This window comes from Drosophila ficusphila, unplaced genomic scaffold (genome assembly GCF_018152265.1).
Source record: "Drosophila ficusphila isolate 14025-0441.05 unplaced genomic scaffold, ASM1815226v1 contig_286, whole genome shotgun sequence".
Taxonomy (NCBI): domain Eukaryota; kingdom Metazoa; phylum Arthropoda; class Insecta; order Diptera; family Drosophilidae; genus Drosophila; species Drosophila ficusphila.
In genome coordinates, this window is record NW_025064189.1 from 8,202,542 (window position 1) to 8,220,807 (window position 18,266).

At 39.1% G+C, this 18,266-nt stretch overlaps 2 protein-coding genes across 2 annotated transcripts; both read right to left on the reverse strand.

Moving 5' to 3' along the window:
- Positions 1-12,864: 12,864 nt before the first annotated feature.
- Positions 12,865-14,269, reverse strand: LOC108100127. The gene is made up of 2 exons (XM_017203879.1): positions 13,139-14,269; positions 12,865-13,083 (listed from the first exon to the last, which is right to left on the reverse strand). Exons 1-2 carry the CDS (start codon positions 14,267-14,269, stop codon positions 12,865-12,867), a joined length of 1,350 nt encoding a protein of 449 aa, XP_017059368.1.
- A 112-nt stretch (positions 14,270-14,381) lies between these two features.
- On the reverse strand, positions 14,382-15,707 carry LOC108100273. Its single transcript, XM_017204058.1, has 2 exons — positions 14,721-15,707; positions 14,382-14,663 (listed from the first exon to the last, which is right to left on the reverse strand). Exons 1-2 carry the CDS (start codon positions 15,705-15,707, stop codon positions 14,382-14,384), a joined length of 1,269 nt encoding a protein of 422 aa, XP_017059547.1.
- Between the last annotated feature and the right edge of the window lie 2,559 nt (positions 15,708-18,266).

Consider the following 18,266-nt stretch of genomic DNA (forward strand, 5'->3'; position numbering starts at 1 on the left):
CCCAAACTGAAGATACAACCCTTAACTAACCACAATAATTCAATTATGAGCGACCACATTTTAGTGCCCCTTCCTCCCAGCAACGACAAATTGAATAACTTGAAGGTCTTCCGGTTTTGGCCTTTTGCCCGGGATTACAAAGCTTTCAAAAGTCCCAACTCCGCTGCCAGCTGAAGTGTTTCGGTACCAAGTTATTTTAGTGGGAAAAAGTTTTTAGTGTTTTAGGCCTACAACAACTGCCGGCAATTTAACTAAAAGCGGTCGTAACCATTTAAAAGGTGTTCGGTTCTCAAACGGCCATCAGCCAGACCATCAACATTTATGCGGCTACTTGTTCAACAGCACAAAACTCACTTATTCGCAGCGAAAAATTCCAATCGAAATCGTTTTGGCGCTGAATCCATTTAATAACCGACATAAATACTGTTCAAGACGCTTTACGACTTGAGTGCGCCGCAGGAAACTACTGCCAGCATCAAGAATGAAACTTTCCCACTGGCACAAAGATAAATATGTTTAGCTACAGATATGCTCAAAAGAATAGTATTTGCATATGGCTTTTATAAAGCTCTTGGTAGCTGCTATTATCTGTATGGCAAAGTCTATAGCGAAAGTAAGGTCATATTAGTGTATTAAAAGCCATTTTAATCTATCATAACTTATAAACTAATGTTTTCGAATACTACTTTGTTGAACTCGTCTGTGCATCTCTGAGGAAATACGATTTCGTGTGAATATAATTCTATGCAAATGTGTTCTGCGCGTCAATTCCCGCAGCGACACTTTATGATATTTACACGAAGCAATTGAGAGGGAGGAAACCGAGAGTACGAGAATATTTAAAATATTTTTGCTGATTAATCTTAGCTTTTAGTTCGATCTGTCCTTGACCCAGTATAACTCGCCATCGAACGGCTCGTTCGATCTGCTAAGCGGATTAAGCCTCCTGTATGGGTCATAAAATCCAATGTAACAACCATAAATAGTGGCAACAGTTTTCTCGTTTTCTTCCCCTTTAACGGCTGCCAAATTGAGTTGAAACGAAGGCATATTATTGTGTAATTGCATTTTATTGCCATAAATAAATGTTCTCAATGGGCTGGCCGACATTTAAAATGCATGCATCTACCATCTCGTCTCAATTAGGACACAAACGGCTGCAAGTGCAGTTGAAATATTTAAGCAATTTCCGCAAGATTTCTTAATTAAAAAGTTGCTCCTTCTTGGAAGCTCCAACTCGCATCCTTCGCGTTCGCCGAGGTGTCAGCAACAATGAAAATATTTTCTACTTACCAGCCAGCCAAAGTGTTTTGGTATTTTCGCTTACCCTTCGCTCGGCAATTTGCTTTTGCACATTTTTCTTCATTTACTTTGAAGCGAAATCTACGAAATTTCATTTGCAGTTATGTGCTGCTATTTTCCCACCCGACATAGAAAGCTAGAATTCAACACGGCACACGTTCTGGCCAGTCACTGGCCTAAAATATTTACCGAGCGCTTCACATCGGACGCATAGTCAAACAATTTGGGCCCGGACTTGGGATTTCCCCGAAAAGAAATATGTACACAGTCCGAAGTTATTATAGTTGCCCGTCTAGAGGAAGTCGGGACCCGTGCTTCCTACTCAGTTTGTTTTCTGCCTTCTCTAATGCCATTTTACTGACTTCAGTTGAGCCGAAAGTGCCTACTGCGAAAATTGTCCATTGTCCAACGGAATTTTCAGCACGCTTCACTAACTTGACTGAATGTTGTCGAAAACAATTTTTCTATTGCATATTTTTTAGACGAACTCCTTTCTAGGGGTTGCAAGAATTGCAGATAAGCTTAATCAAATTTGATTCTAAAATATATACAAAATCATGATAAATTTATCTGGAACTAAAAGCATCTATATTTGTAAGATAGTAGTTAAATTGATAACACACTTTTCGAGAAATAAAAAATCCTTTGATTTAAGGGTATTGAAAACTTTTTCTTTACTAGTTGAACTTTACCTTGCTCTCAGACTCTTTCCGCCCCACTTCCTCTTCTCTTGGGACAGGTCAATGCGTTTCAAAAACTCTCTTGTTATTGCCCATAAAATTTGCTTGCCCTTGGCATGAGAAAGCTATCAAGCGGAACGTAAAGAAAGTAGGTGAGTGGCAGAGATATACTAAATATACATAAGAGGGAAACTTAAGCCGTGTCCCTCAGTCCCTGGCGTATGGTAATTGCATTTTAAATGGCTGCATTTTGCTGCGTCTGCGTATGGAACGTTGATTTAGGGGTAACCTCAGCACGCACATGTTGCCACATGGCCGCAAAATATGGTAAATTAATTCAATATTAAGCAATCAAATATTGTCGCCACATCATCAAATGCTGCGGCCTCCAACGTCAATAGCTGTGTGTGACTTGTGGTATTATGTTTGTATTTGCAGACGCCTTCAATTAGACTATGGCAAATTGAACAGCAGCTGAGCGGAGTGGAGATGTAGATTCAATAAGAGATTGCCTCGGCTTGAATGGATTGCAATCAATGACACAGGGGGCGTCATAGAAATTCATCTAACAATGCGCAGCGCCGCGTTTATTACATTCTGCCGCCACGCCCACATATGATTGGCTGCCCATTTTGGCATTGCTGTAGCTCGCCTTCCTGCATTTTTATTAATTTTCCAGCAGCTGCCACTGGCTGTGCCGCTTTCCTTTCGCTTTTCCGTTTTCCGGTTCGCTTTTCCCCGCTCAAGTGTTGGATTTTTGCATGTTCGCCGCCTGTATGCGACAAAAGAATTTAATTAAAACGCGTAGCCGGGCATTGTCCTCCGGACTTCGCTGATGTGTCCTGGCAAAAGGATTAAGACGCTGCTGGGGTAATTTCAATGGAATAAGATTGCACCTAGAGGTAATGGTCTTGACTTTTGTTTGAAAGAGCGCTTTGGGGTGGAAAAATATGATGGGTGTGGTAATAAGAACTGTACTGACTACCAAGCAGCAAAAATGAAATTATATACGTGTATAAGGGAAAAGTTGATATTTATAGAATTACTTATCTCTGAAGCTTTGCCAACGAGATTTTGTTGGGCTTCAGTATTTCATATAATATTAAAGTATTGCCCTTATATAAATAGATATTGTTCGAGTATTTCAAACTCGGTTATAATTTATTAACTCTAGCATTATCTGTCTTATCGAGCAACAACGCTTCATTTCTGTTCCAACCATAATTAAAGCCTTTGTGCCGCTTCACGACATTATTCCGTTGAAGTAATTTCAGTTGATTATTGCCACGACGTTGGGCAAACATAATTTGAAACGTGGCCGTAACTTTGCAACAATTATAATTTGCATGAAACTCTCAGCTCAGGTGTAAAATGTGCGTCTGTCTGTTGTTTAATCCGTATGTCACTGTGCGAAATTATGAAACTTTTTTAATTACACACACACACACACAGACAGGCTGTGATTCTGTTTTGGCAGAACACACAAGTAGACTTTCTGTTTTTTTAGGGCCAAGATGAAGTTGAAGCCACATTTGTGTGTGATTCTTGTTGCGATATCTGTCATACGCCATGTTGTACACGCACTCAATTTGACACTTTTCACGTACTTTTGATGTGCATTTAATTGCAGCAAAAAAATGAAATCCGTTTCTTTGTTTTCGTGTCAACGGAACTGCCAAAATGTCGAGCATAATGGAAGCTGTTGTTTCCAACAGTCAAGAAACATTTGAAAAATGTCTGAAAAAAATCAATGTGAAATTAGCAGGGACATCTAAACAATACAAAGAAAAATAGGAAAATAACATTGTCTCTTCCAATATTACTTTTAGGAAATATAAATATTTATGTGTCGCAGAGAAGTATTTTTAAACAAGAACTATATATGCACTCTCATCTTTTCGAATCCTATTGTTAATCGTTTATCATCGTTTGAAATCTTATGTCGCTTTTATTTATTGATTGCATAACTTTCCACACCGTAAACAGGCAAATTTAACAAGACATTTGTTTGGATTGTCTTTGCTCTAACGCAATTTTCTCCTTTGGACATCTGCACTTGGCATTTGTCTTTCTAAATTGTGCAGCTGTGGAAACAAAAGGAGGCATTATATATTTAAATGAATCAAATGAAACGTCATCTGCAGCAAGAGTCTGGTTCGCTTTGTATTTGTCGATTTAAATGTAATTTATTTGCTGAATATTTCACATGACTCAGAGCTGAATCGTTGAAAGGCATTTGAATGGCTTTAATTAAAAAACAATTTATGTTATGTTTGTTCAAAGTGTTTGCTGAGAATGCAGACGCTCATTGAAGCCAAATGACATGGCAGAAATCCGGATCGATTTGCCAACTGCAGAGGAGGGAGGAAGTTCACTGTTTGTCCGTGTTTCAGCACTCTCGGTTATTGTCCGTGTTTTCAGCTGGCCCCGGCTTTATTGCAACTATGATTACAGCCCTGACCGGACTTTTCCACGGGCTTGGGTCAGTTGAGCGCGTTTTCCATGCTTCGAATCGGAACTAGTGTCATTTCCGCAAAAAAGTTTAGCATGCTTTTAGGCCGGGCCACTTAACACAGTGTTGTTGGCGAAGGACACGCTGTGAAATTGGCAAACAGATGCCAGTGTGTTCTGGGAATTTATTTCGACTAGGCCACATCAGATAAAAACCGGTGAAATTCTTATTTCCTTCAGCTGTTTCCTGGCATTTATCACTCGGACTCTAGCAATGAAGAAAAATGGGCTTGTGTAATCTCTTCCACTTAAAGAGAAATCAACTATTGTAAAATCAATTTGTCTTGGATGAAACCGGATATCACTTGAATATTTTAGTTCATTCGTAGGCAATTGAAAATCTTGAAAGGTGTCTAAACTTACAGATAACATTTTCCCAAATTTATATCCAATTCAAATAGCGAACACTAATTTTTCTTCAAATTTGGGAGCTCCATGATTTTTATTTCTGTGTATTTCTTTTATGGTAATTTAGTATGTGTTTCATAAGATTTTACTACCACTCGAAGGATTTGTGACCCTGAACTTGATAAATATACCAAGAAATGTGTACTTCCTGTGGCTGTTTCCTGGAATTCATTATTCCACGACCAAAAACAAAGGGGAATTAGCATACGGAACATCCTTCGCCCATTTCCATGCTGATTTCGGAGCACTCCAGCTGTCGTTGACCCTGAAAGTTCTTTAATAAATGTACTCACACATGCTGATGGCCCATCGTATGGGCGCTCCTTATTTCTTGCAGGCCATTTGCCTATTTCCTTTATTTGTTTGCTGGATCAGCAGAGTGAAACGGGCGACCTTGAGGGATATGAACTTTTTTAATATTGGATAGCCAGTAACGATTTTTACCATATTTATTCAAGCTGCCAACATTTGGAAATTTGTGTCCATGTTGTGTGTGATTTTTGGCTGCGTTGCATTTAATTTATGTGCCGAGTTTATTTATGAGAGACGTCTGCTAATTACGAGTGCTTTTAATGAGCAGCAGTTAAGAGTCGTAACGAGCTTAATTGCGAGCAGCCTTTCATTAATAATTTTGTGTCTGTTCGTCGCCTTTTCCTCCTTGTGTTTTCTTGGCTCCACTTTGCGCAAGTTTTTAATGAAGTTTACATTTTGCTTTCGTCGCTCGCTTGCCTGGCTTCACAGTTAAGATAACTCAAGGCAGAGTAAATCAGTTAGCCAAGTGACCAGCGTATTACCGTCTAAGCCGCAACCCACAAGCTTGTCATTTGGCCAGAATATCAATTTCATCATTGAATGTGGCACATTCCTTATGGGCATACAATATCCTAGATTGCACAATTATTTGCAACTAAAACTTATTTTATTTATTTTATATGCTGGCGAATTCATTAGTTTTTGTTAGGATTTATTGACCATAAGTCAAACCCCTGTTGACCCAAATTTAACTTTTGCTGAGGGAATGGAATTTCATGAAATCTTCCTGTACTTTGCTTGAATGTGTAACCCTATTGGGAATGCAAATTGTGCGATAATTGCTAGAAAAATATATAGAAGTAATCCCCTGGCAACTGATAGTTTGGCCAGGCAGCTGTATAAATAGCAGGATTTTTTTCGATGTGCAACCTGCAAATTGCGTAACCAGATAACTGGTATCCGGAAAATTGAATTAAAGCTGGCCAACTCGTTGCGTTAACAATGCTAATTGGCGGTCATTATCCCGCAAGCTGATGGAGGCCTTCGGGCACCTTTCTGGCCACTAAATATGTGCTCACTTGTCTAGACATGATTTAGCCCAGGGCCTCCGCCCATTTTGGACCTGGCCAAATAAATCTGCGTTGGGTTTCAATCTCGTTGCGGGGTGTTTTGTGGGCCTGGCTGGGTTAACCAAATAAATGTTCTTCGGGGTCATTGTTCGTATGTGTTGTAGCTCCCCTTCTATCTCTGCGCAAACACATGTAAACACTAACGAAAGACAAAACTTAAACACGTAGAAATCAGCTTAACAAGTCGCTTTTTGTTTGACTTGTGCGTGTGGGTGTGCCCTTGCCCTGGTTCTCTTTTTCTCGCAAAATTAATGCCTCGGCTTAAACAGATTGAATGCGACCACGGGAGTCAATTGGGATTTCGCCAGTGACAAATGTGATTTTGTTTAGATATTTATGACTAGCCTATAGTAGATAATTTTGTGTGTTCAGTTTTACAAATTATTTCACGCCCAAACAAAAGCTCTTAATATTAAAATCGATAAGCATAAAATATTTATCTTTAAAAACAACCAATAAAAGTTATTCAACTTCACTACATTGAATCTCAGTGATTAAGCATTTGGTGACCCCAATTTCAAGACTTGTGACCTATAAACATGCCAATGGATCCACTCAACAGGTGGAGTACGCCGGCTCTCGCTACAAAGGTCCTAATGACATTGATTCAGCTGCTGCCATTGGCTTTATAGGTGTTAATGCCATGCAGCAGTTTCACAGCTGCCGAACTCATTAGGGGAGCTCTCAATAGATGTCCAATGTGGGTCATCTACGTGCATGCAGCGGGATTCCCTAATCGCACATATTCTCTTGCAGATACACACTGATACCCACCCACACACAATCGAACATTTGCATGCAGTGCGAAAGTTTCTTTTGGCCAAAGTTTTATAGCCCAGCTGTTAACACTTTGATTGCCTGGGAAGTTTAAAACTGTCGACAGACCGACCTCCCTCGAAAACTTTAACCCGCCCAAAACGGTGAACCCGCAACCAATACGTATGCAAATGCTCTGGAGTGCACATGGCAAATGCTGGCCAAAAGTTTACTCAACTGTAATGCCAATTTATTTCGGCTATGATGAAATCTATACTAGAGTGGAAAAATGGGTATGGTTCCTATGGTGTGAAAACACCACCTTTATGGTAAATAAAAGACCAAATTCGGTTATTAAATGGACAATATATGCTGCCAGAGATAAAATGCCATTACCAAATATCTTTAGAGTCTTTAGTAGATTATTTCTTATTTTTTATATATTTGTATAGATAACTTATTAGCTGTAATTATTTTACTTACCTTCCCTTTGAGCTCTTTAAATCTCGAAAAATAGCAGCAACAAGAGTAGAAAAGTTCTTGAACTGTTCACTTCAATGGCGAGGGTCTAACACCTTGATCCGCATCGCTGCTTAGATAAACAGAGGGTGAAGTGCATTTAACAATCGACTGCCCTCAATTACACTCGACGGCTGAAGGGCAAAACGGGGTTATAAAGTCTTAAAGTAGCGTTCGATATGCGTGCATTTCATGGGTAAACAGAGCACGGCAGCTCTGAAAAGTACTGTAAGCACTTGTGTAAGCATAAGCACAACAGGGTTGCCAGGTAGCCGTTGAGCGACGAGTGCAGCCATAAATAAATAAGATTAAGCGGACCACTTCAGTCCACTGTCTGTGCGAAATGAGTGGGAGGGGGCATCGAGCGGGGAAACCCCTCAGAACTCCGGACTCCCCCACAACAAACAACGTGCCCGGACTTGAGAAACATGAAATAAACATTTGCCACAATGCGAAGGACACCAAAAACATTTCCGCATGCCGCACAAGTGCAGTTGAATTACAGTGCAGAAAATAAGTAAGACAATGCATTTGGGTTGTAAGATTAAAAAATTTAAAGCTACTTTCGGGATTTCATAAATTTAATAATCACTAAATGATTTTATTACTATTAAAATGTTTTTTTTTGAGCCTTTTAAATATATTAAATGGTTGTTTCTCGCTGAATTCAAGTGTAGAAGCTTCAAAGGCAAACCGAGAAACAGGAGCTGACTGCATTTGAAATCAGCGCTGCATGTCCAAAGTCTGACTTCTCCCAGCGTCTTGTGCAGCCGCTTTTCTTCCTCCCCAACAATTTTCCACCTCCTCCAAGTTCTTGCGTCAGTTCTACTCATAATTCAGGAAGTGTGCAACGCTTTTTGCAAGACGTACTTGCATTTCATACCAAGTTGCACTGCCTGTCTCCAAGACAGCTTAATAAATGTCATAAAAAGTGCCCAAGCGCAGAAAGTATTTTTTAAATTAAGAGCCAACTTTCAAAGTTAACAATTTAATTTCTCCGCAGAGCTGTGTTTTAATGCAAATGACACTTTATGAAAAACGAAAACAGCATGTAGCAGAAATGCAGCCAGGCATTGTCCGTTTTTAATGAGCTCGCAAATAGTCAGACGGAAAAGAAGAAGTACAAATTTGCACATAACATTAATGCTGGCAAACATTTTGATAATTAATATAAAAATCAGTGGGGCGGCCAAACACATGCTGTCCGCATTTATTGTTGTTTAATTAATCAGCCATTGAGCACACAGTGCGGTCGCAAGTGCACAATTTGTCATTGATTAATTAAAAATCTGTGGCCCCCCCAAAGTTGCAACTACATGCAGAAATACACAAAATATTCATTAAACTCAATGCGAATGCATGTGAATGCATTTTCTACTTAACAAAATGACTATTCAGGGATTAAAACTATTGTTGCGGTAAAAGATATTAATTTTATGATGTCGCACAACGGCTTCAAACAGTTTGAATGCTTTGTAAAATTTGTTAAAGAGGATTGTGATATTTGAGTATGTCAGATATTAACTAAAAACGTTTTTAAAAAATGACATTTAAAAAAATACCTTTGTGTTGCTATGCATATGGTTTCATATATCAATATTATACATGTTGAAGACCGTCATAATGCCACACATTGTTAACATATTAAACCCTTGACTGATCAGCACAACTGTTAAACTTTATAACAGAAAATGCGTTTATTGTATTTCACATTTAATTGGCTTCTATGGCTTATCCACTTTAATAAACCTTAAATCATGTCTGCGAATAACCAATGGTCCTATTTTATGGGTACGTTCCCCTTATTTGCACTGCGTTTTTACTTGGCTTAAAATAATTAGTTGAGAATGATGTTCGAAAACAGTTGCAATTAGCAGCACACAAATTGCACTTAATTATATAATAAATTCAATTGACAGCAGCACTTTTTGTTATGCACATTGTCGTTGGGATTTCATGCATAATTTCCGCATTATTTATGAGCTTAGCCTTATCTTTATTTATGCACTTGTTTGCCATTATGATACAATTAACGCGATATTTAATTCTTTTCGTTGTACGCATTTTGTGATACATCAACGAGTTTGTTGCCGACTAATTGGCTTTTGTGGTTTTATCCGATTGCCCGAATGACGTTAATTGTGATTAAATCTCGACACCACCCTCACCAAAACTCCCCCGAGCAATTTCCAGCTGTAATTGAAGATTGTTGCTTGGAAAGTGCTTACAAAACCTATTTTGCCTCCCTCCCTCACAATCTCTAATTTGCCTAAGGCTGAAGGCACAAAAATGGAAAAGGCGAAATGGCAAACTGAAAATTCAATCAAAAGTGTATACAATACGGAATTTCATCAGACATTCCTATCCATATCAAAGCAAAAAAGGGAAGAAAGAAATATAACAAATAGATTTCAATATCTGGATAAATTTATCAGAAAACAAAGTGCGCAGCCAAAGCAAAGTTTTCCTTTCTTTAGCCTCGGAGTTGTTTTTTTTTTCGCCAGATGAAAACTTTTTGGGAAGCAACTTTGTTGTTATGCGCAGATTTCATTTGGATTTGTTTAAAAACGAAACATATTTTTTACCGGCCCGGAGATTCGAATATATAGTATACTCGTACGTATGGAAAATAAGTGAGGGGCAGAAGCAAATTGGCAAACTGGAAAAGGTTCCACACAATGCCAAATGGCAGGTAAAGCTTGCGCCAGACTGTAGACCAACAAACATTTACATAGATACTTCGCTTCGTTTGCATATTTTTTTAGCACAGCTGATTGAGGGGTAATCATGGGAATACCGAATCAATCAAAATTATATTTAAATACATTTCGGAAAACCACTGGCAACAGATGACTGGCAAAAGAGATTGGCAAACTGCCGGTTCCAAAAAGTTTGATTAGAATCTATATATTTAGGTAGTTGTAAGATAAGTGTCTATTAAATAACATAAATTTCAAAAAGACATTGCTGTTTCGGTTGTCCGAGTTTTATATTTGATTTTTTGTATTTTTAATTTAAATTTCAATACAGGTCATTTACGATTCGATCAAATCCACATGTTAATCTCGCCAAGTCGACAATGTGCCCATTGGAATTTACATGCAAATTTGTTTTGTGCAATTTCCAAAGATTTCCCATTCGCTGATAGCTGATGGCTGATATCAGCCCGGGCTCCCACGCGGAGGATGAGATGCTGCAGGCTTAAATCTGTGGTCAACTAACTGTCAGCGCATATTACGCATACGCCCCATGCGCCACCCGCTAGGCAGAATGATAAATGACGTCAGCGGGCTGGGTCAGGGAATATTTTGCGCTGTATTTAGCAGCTAACCAAGCCGTATTAATTAACTTTTATGATGGGCGCGCTCGCAAAGTGGGCCAAGAAAAGTGGGTTAGATGAGTGCTCTACTGTGCGTATACGTAATATTTCATTATACGACCATGGCAACCTCAGCCTCCCACGGTCGCCTTTTGATTTTATCTAGGGCTCTCCTTTGGGGGCCCACAAGATTTATTGCCTGCTTGAGAGATAAAGTCATTATGATGGCATTATGAAAAGGGAGAGACGACGCCGTGCGGCATTTAGGAGATATGAATCTTTGATGCATGTAATTGCCCCGGAACTCTGCCCATATGTGCCTGTCCTGTATATCATTGATTTTCCTCGTGCTTTCCGTTTATGGTAATTTCGCTCTTCCGTCTTTTTATCGCTTGTCTTGCACTAATTAAAATTTCATTAGCCACACTTCGCCAGGCCATCCATCCATCCCAAAGCGACCCTTTGACTTTTGTGCTCCCCACCCGGCGTGCATTAATTATGCATGCCAGAAGTCAAGGCGGCTGTAACGCTCAGTTGACAGCTGTCACCGCAGACAATCAACCGTACGATATCCCGCCCCCAAAGCGCACACAATCAATAATTTCCACGGATGCCAAACACACACGTGTCATTATATTGCTCTATCGCCAAACTGCAGCTAAGCAAACATTGTATTTTATCCCTACCGCTCTGAAGTTTTCTGCCTTTCTGGCATTGTCCATTTGGCAGACTTTCAAAACTGCCAAAAGAAATCGCAGACACATAGACATGGCGCCTACACATTGCGCGACAAAAAATGCCGACGAAATGCTGGCGCCGATTCGAAATGGCATCGGGTCAGCGATGACAGCCACCATTTCAAGGTGCACTCTTTAAGTGCTCGAACATCCGCCGCACTAAGTGCTTTTGGTGATCAAAAAATTGCTTAATTTCGATAAGCTTTTGTTATTTATCGAGATGCGAAACTTTTGAGCTGAGTGTATGCTACCATATGTACCCAAAAAGTATTTTTTGTGCCTTATAAGCTTGGCACAGAATAAAAACGAATATTATGTTCATTTTAAATTTGATCTGTGACAAGCAACAAAAAAAATTTACAAACATTTTATATGATACTCTGAGTTATACAAACATTATGGATAAAAAGTTGCTGAAAAATAATACTATACATTTTAAAAACATTTTTGCGTTATTTATTTTTTAAATAGTGTTTTTCACCTCCCCTGAGTGTACCCAATCCCAGCCTCAATCCACTCGACTCATTTCCTTTTTGGCTGTTGGAGCTCTCGCCTTTTCTACCGGCGCTGATTGAATTTCACTGACTGGCTGCCGGCGGCTGCATCGATAGCGCATATGTTGCCAGTTGCTCGCATCGTGTGGCAAGAAGTTTATTGAAATCGATCGAAGTGACTCCGAACGGGAGCTTCAAAGTAAAAAAAAATCGCAACTCAGGCCCGTGCAGCTACCATTTGCATACCAATTGAAGTGGGCAACAGAGTGCCAGGAAATTTACTCAGATTTATGTTAATTTATTGAATTTAATTTGATTTTCTTTCACTGTAACGATATGTTGTGTGTCCGGGAGTAAATCTCAACTGCGAATAAATTCAATCAAGTTCGGCGCATAAATTACACCTTTTTGGCGCCACGCGAAAAGGTGCGTATCCTTAAGATCCCAAAGAGCAAGGCCATTAGAATAACAACAATACGGCGGCCATTTGTTGCTTTACATTTTATGTTTATAATGGCAAAAGTTTTGAGGGTTGCCTTTTTATGTCTGTGATATTTGAAGAGGCCCGAGGTCAGGTCATTAAAATGGCAAAAAGGTTGGCCAGCCGACTTTTCTGCTTTGTATTCATTAAGTAATTGAGGTTGAGGTGGAAAGTGTGGACGCAAAGCATCTGAGTTTCGTCTGTGGCATGAATTATTTATATACTAATTTAATTATTATTTAATTTGTCATTATGACGAGTTGCGTAAGGTCACTTTACTTTGATTCCTGGCTGAGGTATTTGTGAAGGTGCCTGAGTTCCGTTTGCTGTATAAAGTAGACGATCCCAGCGGAAATTGCCAGGTTTGACAGGAGCTTAAAATGTCCGAGTACAATGTTTAAATTTAAATAGGTTGAGTTTTTTTTTCCTAACGTTGTGGTCACAAAGCAAACGGACTTGTGTTGACGGTCGCAAACAGAGATACCTGAAAGAATCTTTAAGGCGACATTTATTTGCAAATTCATGTTAATTATAAGATCTCATACCAACCATTATATCAAAAATATCCAGGTGCTTTAAGGAATAACCTTTCCACGAATTCTCAGCAAGAAATTGTTTGACTTCGCAATCTTTTTTATCCAATTTGTACTTCCAGCATTCCTCCAATACTTTAAAATATTCCACTTGCTGGGTTCGAGCTGCAGCAAGGAGCAAAATCCACAAAGCCAAGTGGCATAATAATATCAGCACAGGTTTCATCAGTGGATCCTCTTTACTTATTAAGTTTTCTTGACCGGCCCATTCGGCTTCATCTTCTAGATCTTCTTGGCTCTTATGCTGCTGCACAAACTCGTTGGAGTCGTAATGAAAGAGCTGAAGACATTCAGCTATTCGAAAACCTACTATAAGTGCGTAGCACATGTAGGACATTTTAAAATAGTTACCAGCTAAGAGATTAACTCTTTTTTGAATAGAAAAAACATTTCTGAGCTGGAATTGGTATATCTTAAGGTTTCCTTGCCCACTTAAATTTCTTAAGGATTGGAGCCATCCTGCATTTATCAAATGGTAAAGAACGTGCAGCACAATAATCAGTACAAACATTGTTCGTGGTAGTCCCATCAAAAAATTGGAAACCTGAAACACTTCGGTTAGAGTTATGGTTCCTGGCTCAGAAGTCAATTTTGGCCAGTTGAAATATAACATGTTTGCTCCGAACACAGAAAGAAAAACCAGCAAAAGTACTCCATAGAAGAAAATGAGCCAAGAGCATTTCAGGTGAAAATGTTCATCCAGCAGGCACTTAAGCTTTTTACACTCCATTTGCGCTTCATTTAATAAATTGAACAGTTGATTTTTTTTGACCAAAGACCAGATTAACGTCAGAAATATATAGAGGCTTGTAAGCCTCTCGCTCCATATTTCGGTTCTACTTCTAAGAGGTCTTTTCTCAATATTCAGCAAACTAATAAGCTGGTTCTCTCTTTCCCAATAGCGACTCACGAAATTGTGAACCAGTAATACTAATGAAATTAAAATTACTGGTAGGAATCTGCACAGGGTAGCATTTTGTTGATATTCTTTACGAGACTTGCTAAACCTTAGTTGAAGAATTCCAAAGAAATGCAGAGGAAATCGGAGAACTTTGACTATGTTGAAGATGAAACGAAGTGGTGCCATTTCGAAAAACAACTAAAAGATCCAACGAAGTGGTATTCATACCATAATTACTGTCCGCAACCATTAAGTAATTGATAATTAAGTTAATGTGGCTCATTTTGCTGTTTATTATTCACTCAAACTCATCATAGAAATAAAAGCGGTAGACTTGACTAATTGTTTGGGTAACATTGCCATTGAAATCGTCCTGCGACTCATACTCATAGCCCTGGAAACTTAAATTTTTGGAGAAGTTTAAGCGAATAAAAAGCAATAGGAGAAGTTCACGGATGTGGGTTTTTAGACAGCTCGTCAGCATTAATAAGGAAATTCCAAACTTAAGACCTTTGAAGTCAAAAGTTGTTAAATAAAATGCTTTGTTTGTCAATTGTATAACTGGAAAGTCGTTGGCAAACTGAAAATTACATTTAGCAATGAAAATTGTAAAATAAATATATTGTTGTTGACTTACCATCATGGTGACCACATCTTGTTTGTGTGAACATTTTTCTCGCTTTCTCATCAGTGTCACTCCAAAAGCCTTTGGCAAAGTTCTGTGTTGCAAAAGACGCCAGGATTTTAAGACAAAATGGTTGGGATTATCTTTTAACTTTAGGTAATTCTTTTGGAACCTTCGATGTTGGTTTTGTGCGTTTGTGGCGATGGCGAAGAACAAGGATAGCAGAATTAAATGAAGCGTTAAATAAATTATTTGAATGTTTACGTGCTGATCAGAGCTCTTGATGATCATTAGCATCCTTACGCCTGGCTGCACCATAAAACTTATAATATGCAATGCAAAATATCTAGTGACATTTCGATGCACGCGCCAAACATTTGCTTGTTGTCTTAACACTCCTCTTAAAATGTACAATCTATCACTTCTCATGTCATGACAAAGGAACCCATTCAGGGATCTATAAATACAGCTAAGCCAAATGAGATAGTATCCAAAAAACAGAAGCACAAAGTGGTAGATAAATCCCACTCCGAAAATAAAGACACTCTGATATACCGAGTATATTCTCAGTTGCCATAAAATCAGCAAAGTAAACATTATCAGCAGCAGTAAAGTGTGGATACATTCTCTATAGATCTTCACACACAGCCGGCTGCCCAGAATCCTTTGCATCGATTTGTGTACGCCAGCACATTCATTAAGAAGCTCAGTCAGATGTCTTCTGAGGATCAGAAAGTACACATAAACAGGTACATAGAGCAGAAACACAAACTGGTCGTAGATCCATCGATGACTGAAGCAGAGATACAGCCAACTGGAGAACAAATTAACCACGGCCATTATATGCACGTATAGTTGCTCGTCGCACTTCAATTTCCTCAGGTCCTCCGCATAGCCCACATTGTAGAATCCTAAGTATAGTCCGATCCTTCCAGTATGATACCACACACAAATCAAGTGGCACAGACAAAAACCCCTGTCCGTTGCGTGTTTCTCCATTTCTGGTACTAAACCAAGTTACAAAACAGTCCTATAAATAGTCATAACATGAAATGTAATGTAGTACATTACTGGGATATATATGCAGTCATTAAATATAATGTGATGAGATGCATTAGCAGGATAAGAAGTTGTTGTAAAAACAATTCGAGTGAGTTATTTAATTTATATTTGTCATTAAAAATTATTGTTAAAGGGTTCTGTATCAAAATGTAGTAATATCTGAAAAGTGCGCACCTGGCTTTCAAATTCATTAGTCCATTCTTTTTATTAAACTTGTTTACGACTTTGTTCATAAATATGAAGTGCATCAGCCACTATCAATTGTTCTCCATTGTGGACATTTTCTTTCAGAGCTTTTTTCACCTATGAGAATTACTTGGAAAAAAATAACGACAATCATATTTTATGCTCTGTTTATTTGTGGAGTTGCACTCTGGACCGCTTTAACCGATGACACTCGGATGCGGATGGGGATGCGGATGCGGATGTGGTCATGGATATGGCTGTAGAATGGGTTGAGCACTTAAAATGGCATAAAGCCATAAGAGGTCAGCGTTTCACCTCTATCTCTGTCTGGCCATCGCTATCGCACCGGAGCTCATTCTCCACCGGTTGGTGGCATCTTGGTCGGAGTTTTTTCCTGACTTTTTCATCGCCCGGCAAATGGTTTTACACGCATGTAACTTGCCCAGCCCGCATTCGTACATACATATATGAGAGCGATGGGGACCTCCATTCCGCAGAACAGCACAGCATGTGCGGCCGCACATAACAATGGCAAAAAGTGCATGTTTTTATTACAAATTGCAATTGTGAAAAATTTTATACATGGGCGCATCGTTGTCCTCCCGTCGCCGCATCGTGTCACATTCCGGTGCCTTCGTCCTTTCCTACGGAAAACAGGAGTGGCCAATGGGAGAGACCAGGAGAACACTTGGGAAAAGTGTAATAAAATTAAATTGAATTTAGGAAAATTAAAATATTGTCTAGACTTGAGGCTTAAAAATGAAGCTTTCATAGTTTCGCTTATAAAATGATGGCGTTTGGTAACAAAAGGTTCAAAGTTTTCTTTAAGTGTATAAAGGACTTCAGCCCGGGTGTTGGTAGCTGTTCCTGTGATAGTGTCGCCAAAAATAAACTGCCCCATAAAACTCCTACCGCACATCCTGTCTGTGTCCTTGCCACTTGCCGCTCAGCCTCCACTTTTTTGCTCGCTGCGTGCGGCATGCATAAAGCAAATGAATTTATTTTTCGACTGCCATTTTTTCAATTTAAATGCTTTTTGCCTTTGGCTATTTGGAGAGTCTTTTGCTACTTTTTTTTTCTTTTTGCTTAAACTTTTTATTGGTATTTTTTCTTTTGATTTGGCGCTTTATCCGAACATTTTTTTCGTCGATTTCGTTGAGCTATAAATTTTTGCATATTTTCATTAGTTGTCAGAGATGCTTTTGATGATTTATGCATGTTTTTGATGCTCTTTCGTTCGCCATCGTTTCACATGCCCTCTCTGCATTTTTAGAGAAGACCCCTGCCAGCAATAAAAAATAAAACAAACAAACTTATTAAAAATGTAGTTGGCCAAGGCAAAGTTTTTAAGCTAATGAAAATTGCTGCAGTTGCTGGAATGTTCAACGTGGACAGCTGAGCACTGAAAAATCCTGTGGATTCACGAGCTGAAAAAGAAGAGACGAGCGTAGTGAAAACAATGTAGCAACTTTGGTGGTGAAAATTGTGGCAGATTTTTATCCAATTAAGCCGTGGAGAGGCTTAGAAAATTAGGCAAGCTGAAAAGTTTTTATGAAATTACTTACGTAAATAGACTACGTACACAGTTAGTCTACTGTAATGATTAAAAAAAACTTTTAATGGAAGGATCCAAAAAGTATGCAGTATTAGAAGTCACGCAAGCTTCTGTGTAGTATCGGGAAAAAAATATCGCAAAGAAATCCAAACTAATATCCCACCTCTTTGCTCAATGACGTCTTATTTTTACTGCCGTCGTAAATTCGCACATAATGAAGTGGTCGACGGATATCTGGCATCTTCTCCGGTTAGGTGTGGCTCAGACGGCAGCTGCTAACGCTGATTGTGATGTTTTCCAACGCCTACATTCCTGCAGCTTTTCCTCCGCCGACTGACGTCTCTAATGATTGTTTGACAAACATGCCCGGCTAACTGTCTGCCTTTCATCCTGCCATCCTGCCTTCCTTCCTTCCGCCAGTTTTGCCCAGCCAACGGTCGAATGTCCCGACTTCGGTCGGCCGAGGCTCTTTATTGAATTCCAACGTGGCGTCCAAACTGGTCCTTGGTCTTTGGTCCCTGCTCCCAAGTCCTTGGGTAGCCGTGCCTGGGCCGACATGTACAGGATTTTAAAAATGCCACATAAAAGCGCTGAACGGTGCGACACGAATTCAAAATTGAAATGACAAAGTAAACGCAAGCCGTGAAAGCAAAGTAGGAGAGTAGATACACCTAAAGAAAGCCATTATTAAAAATACTTAGCTAATTAAAGCCCAATAACATTTTTTCTTAATAAAAGTTTTTAGCGCTAAACAT

What these genes read in the sequence shown, in the direction of transcription:
- LOC108100127 (XM_017203879.1), bottom strand. Translation starts at nt 14,269, where the DNA reads ATGGCACCACTTCGTTTCATCTTCAACATAGTCAAAGTTCTCCGATTT. An exon ending in TGGATATTTTTGATATAATG is followed by an intron (nt 13,084 to 13,138) that starts GTTGGTATGAGA and finishes GTCGCCTTAAAG; the next exon opens with ATTCTTTCAGGTATCTCTGT.
- LOC108100273 (XM_017204058.1), bottom strand. Translation starts at nt 15,707, where the DNA reads ATGGAGAAACACGCAACGGACAGGGGTTTTTGTCTGTGCCACTTGATT. An exon ending in AAGATGTGGTCACCATGATG is followed by an intron (nt 14,664 to 14,720) that starts GTAAGTCAACAA and finishes TGTAATTTTCAG; the next exon opens with TTTGCCAACGACTTTCCAGT.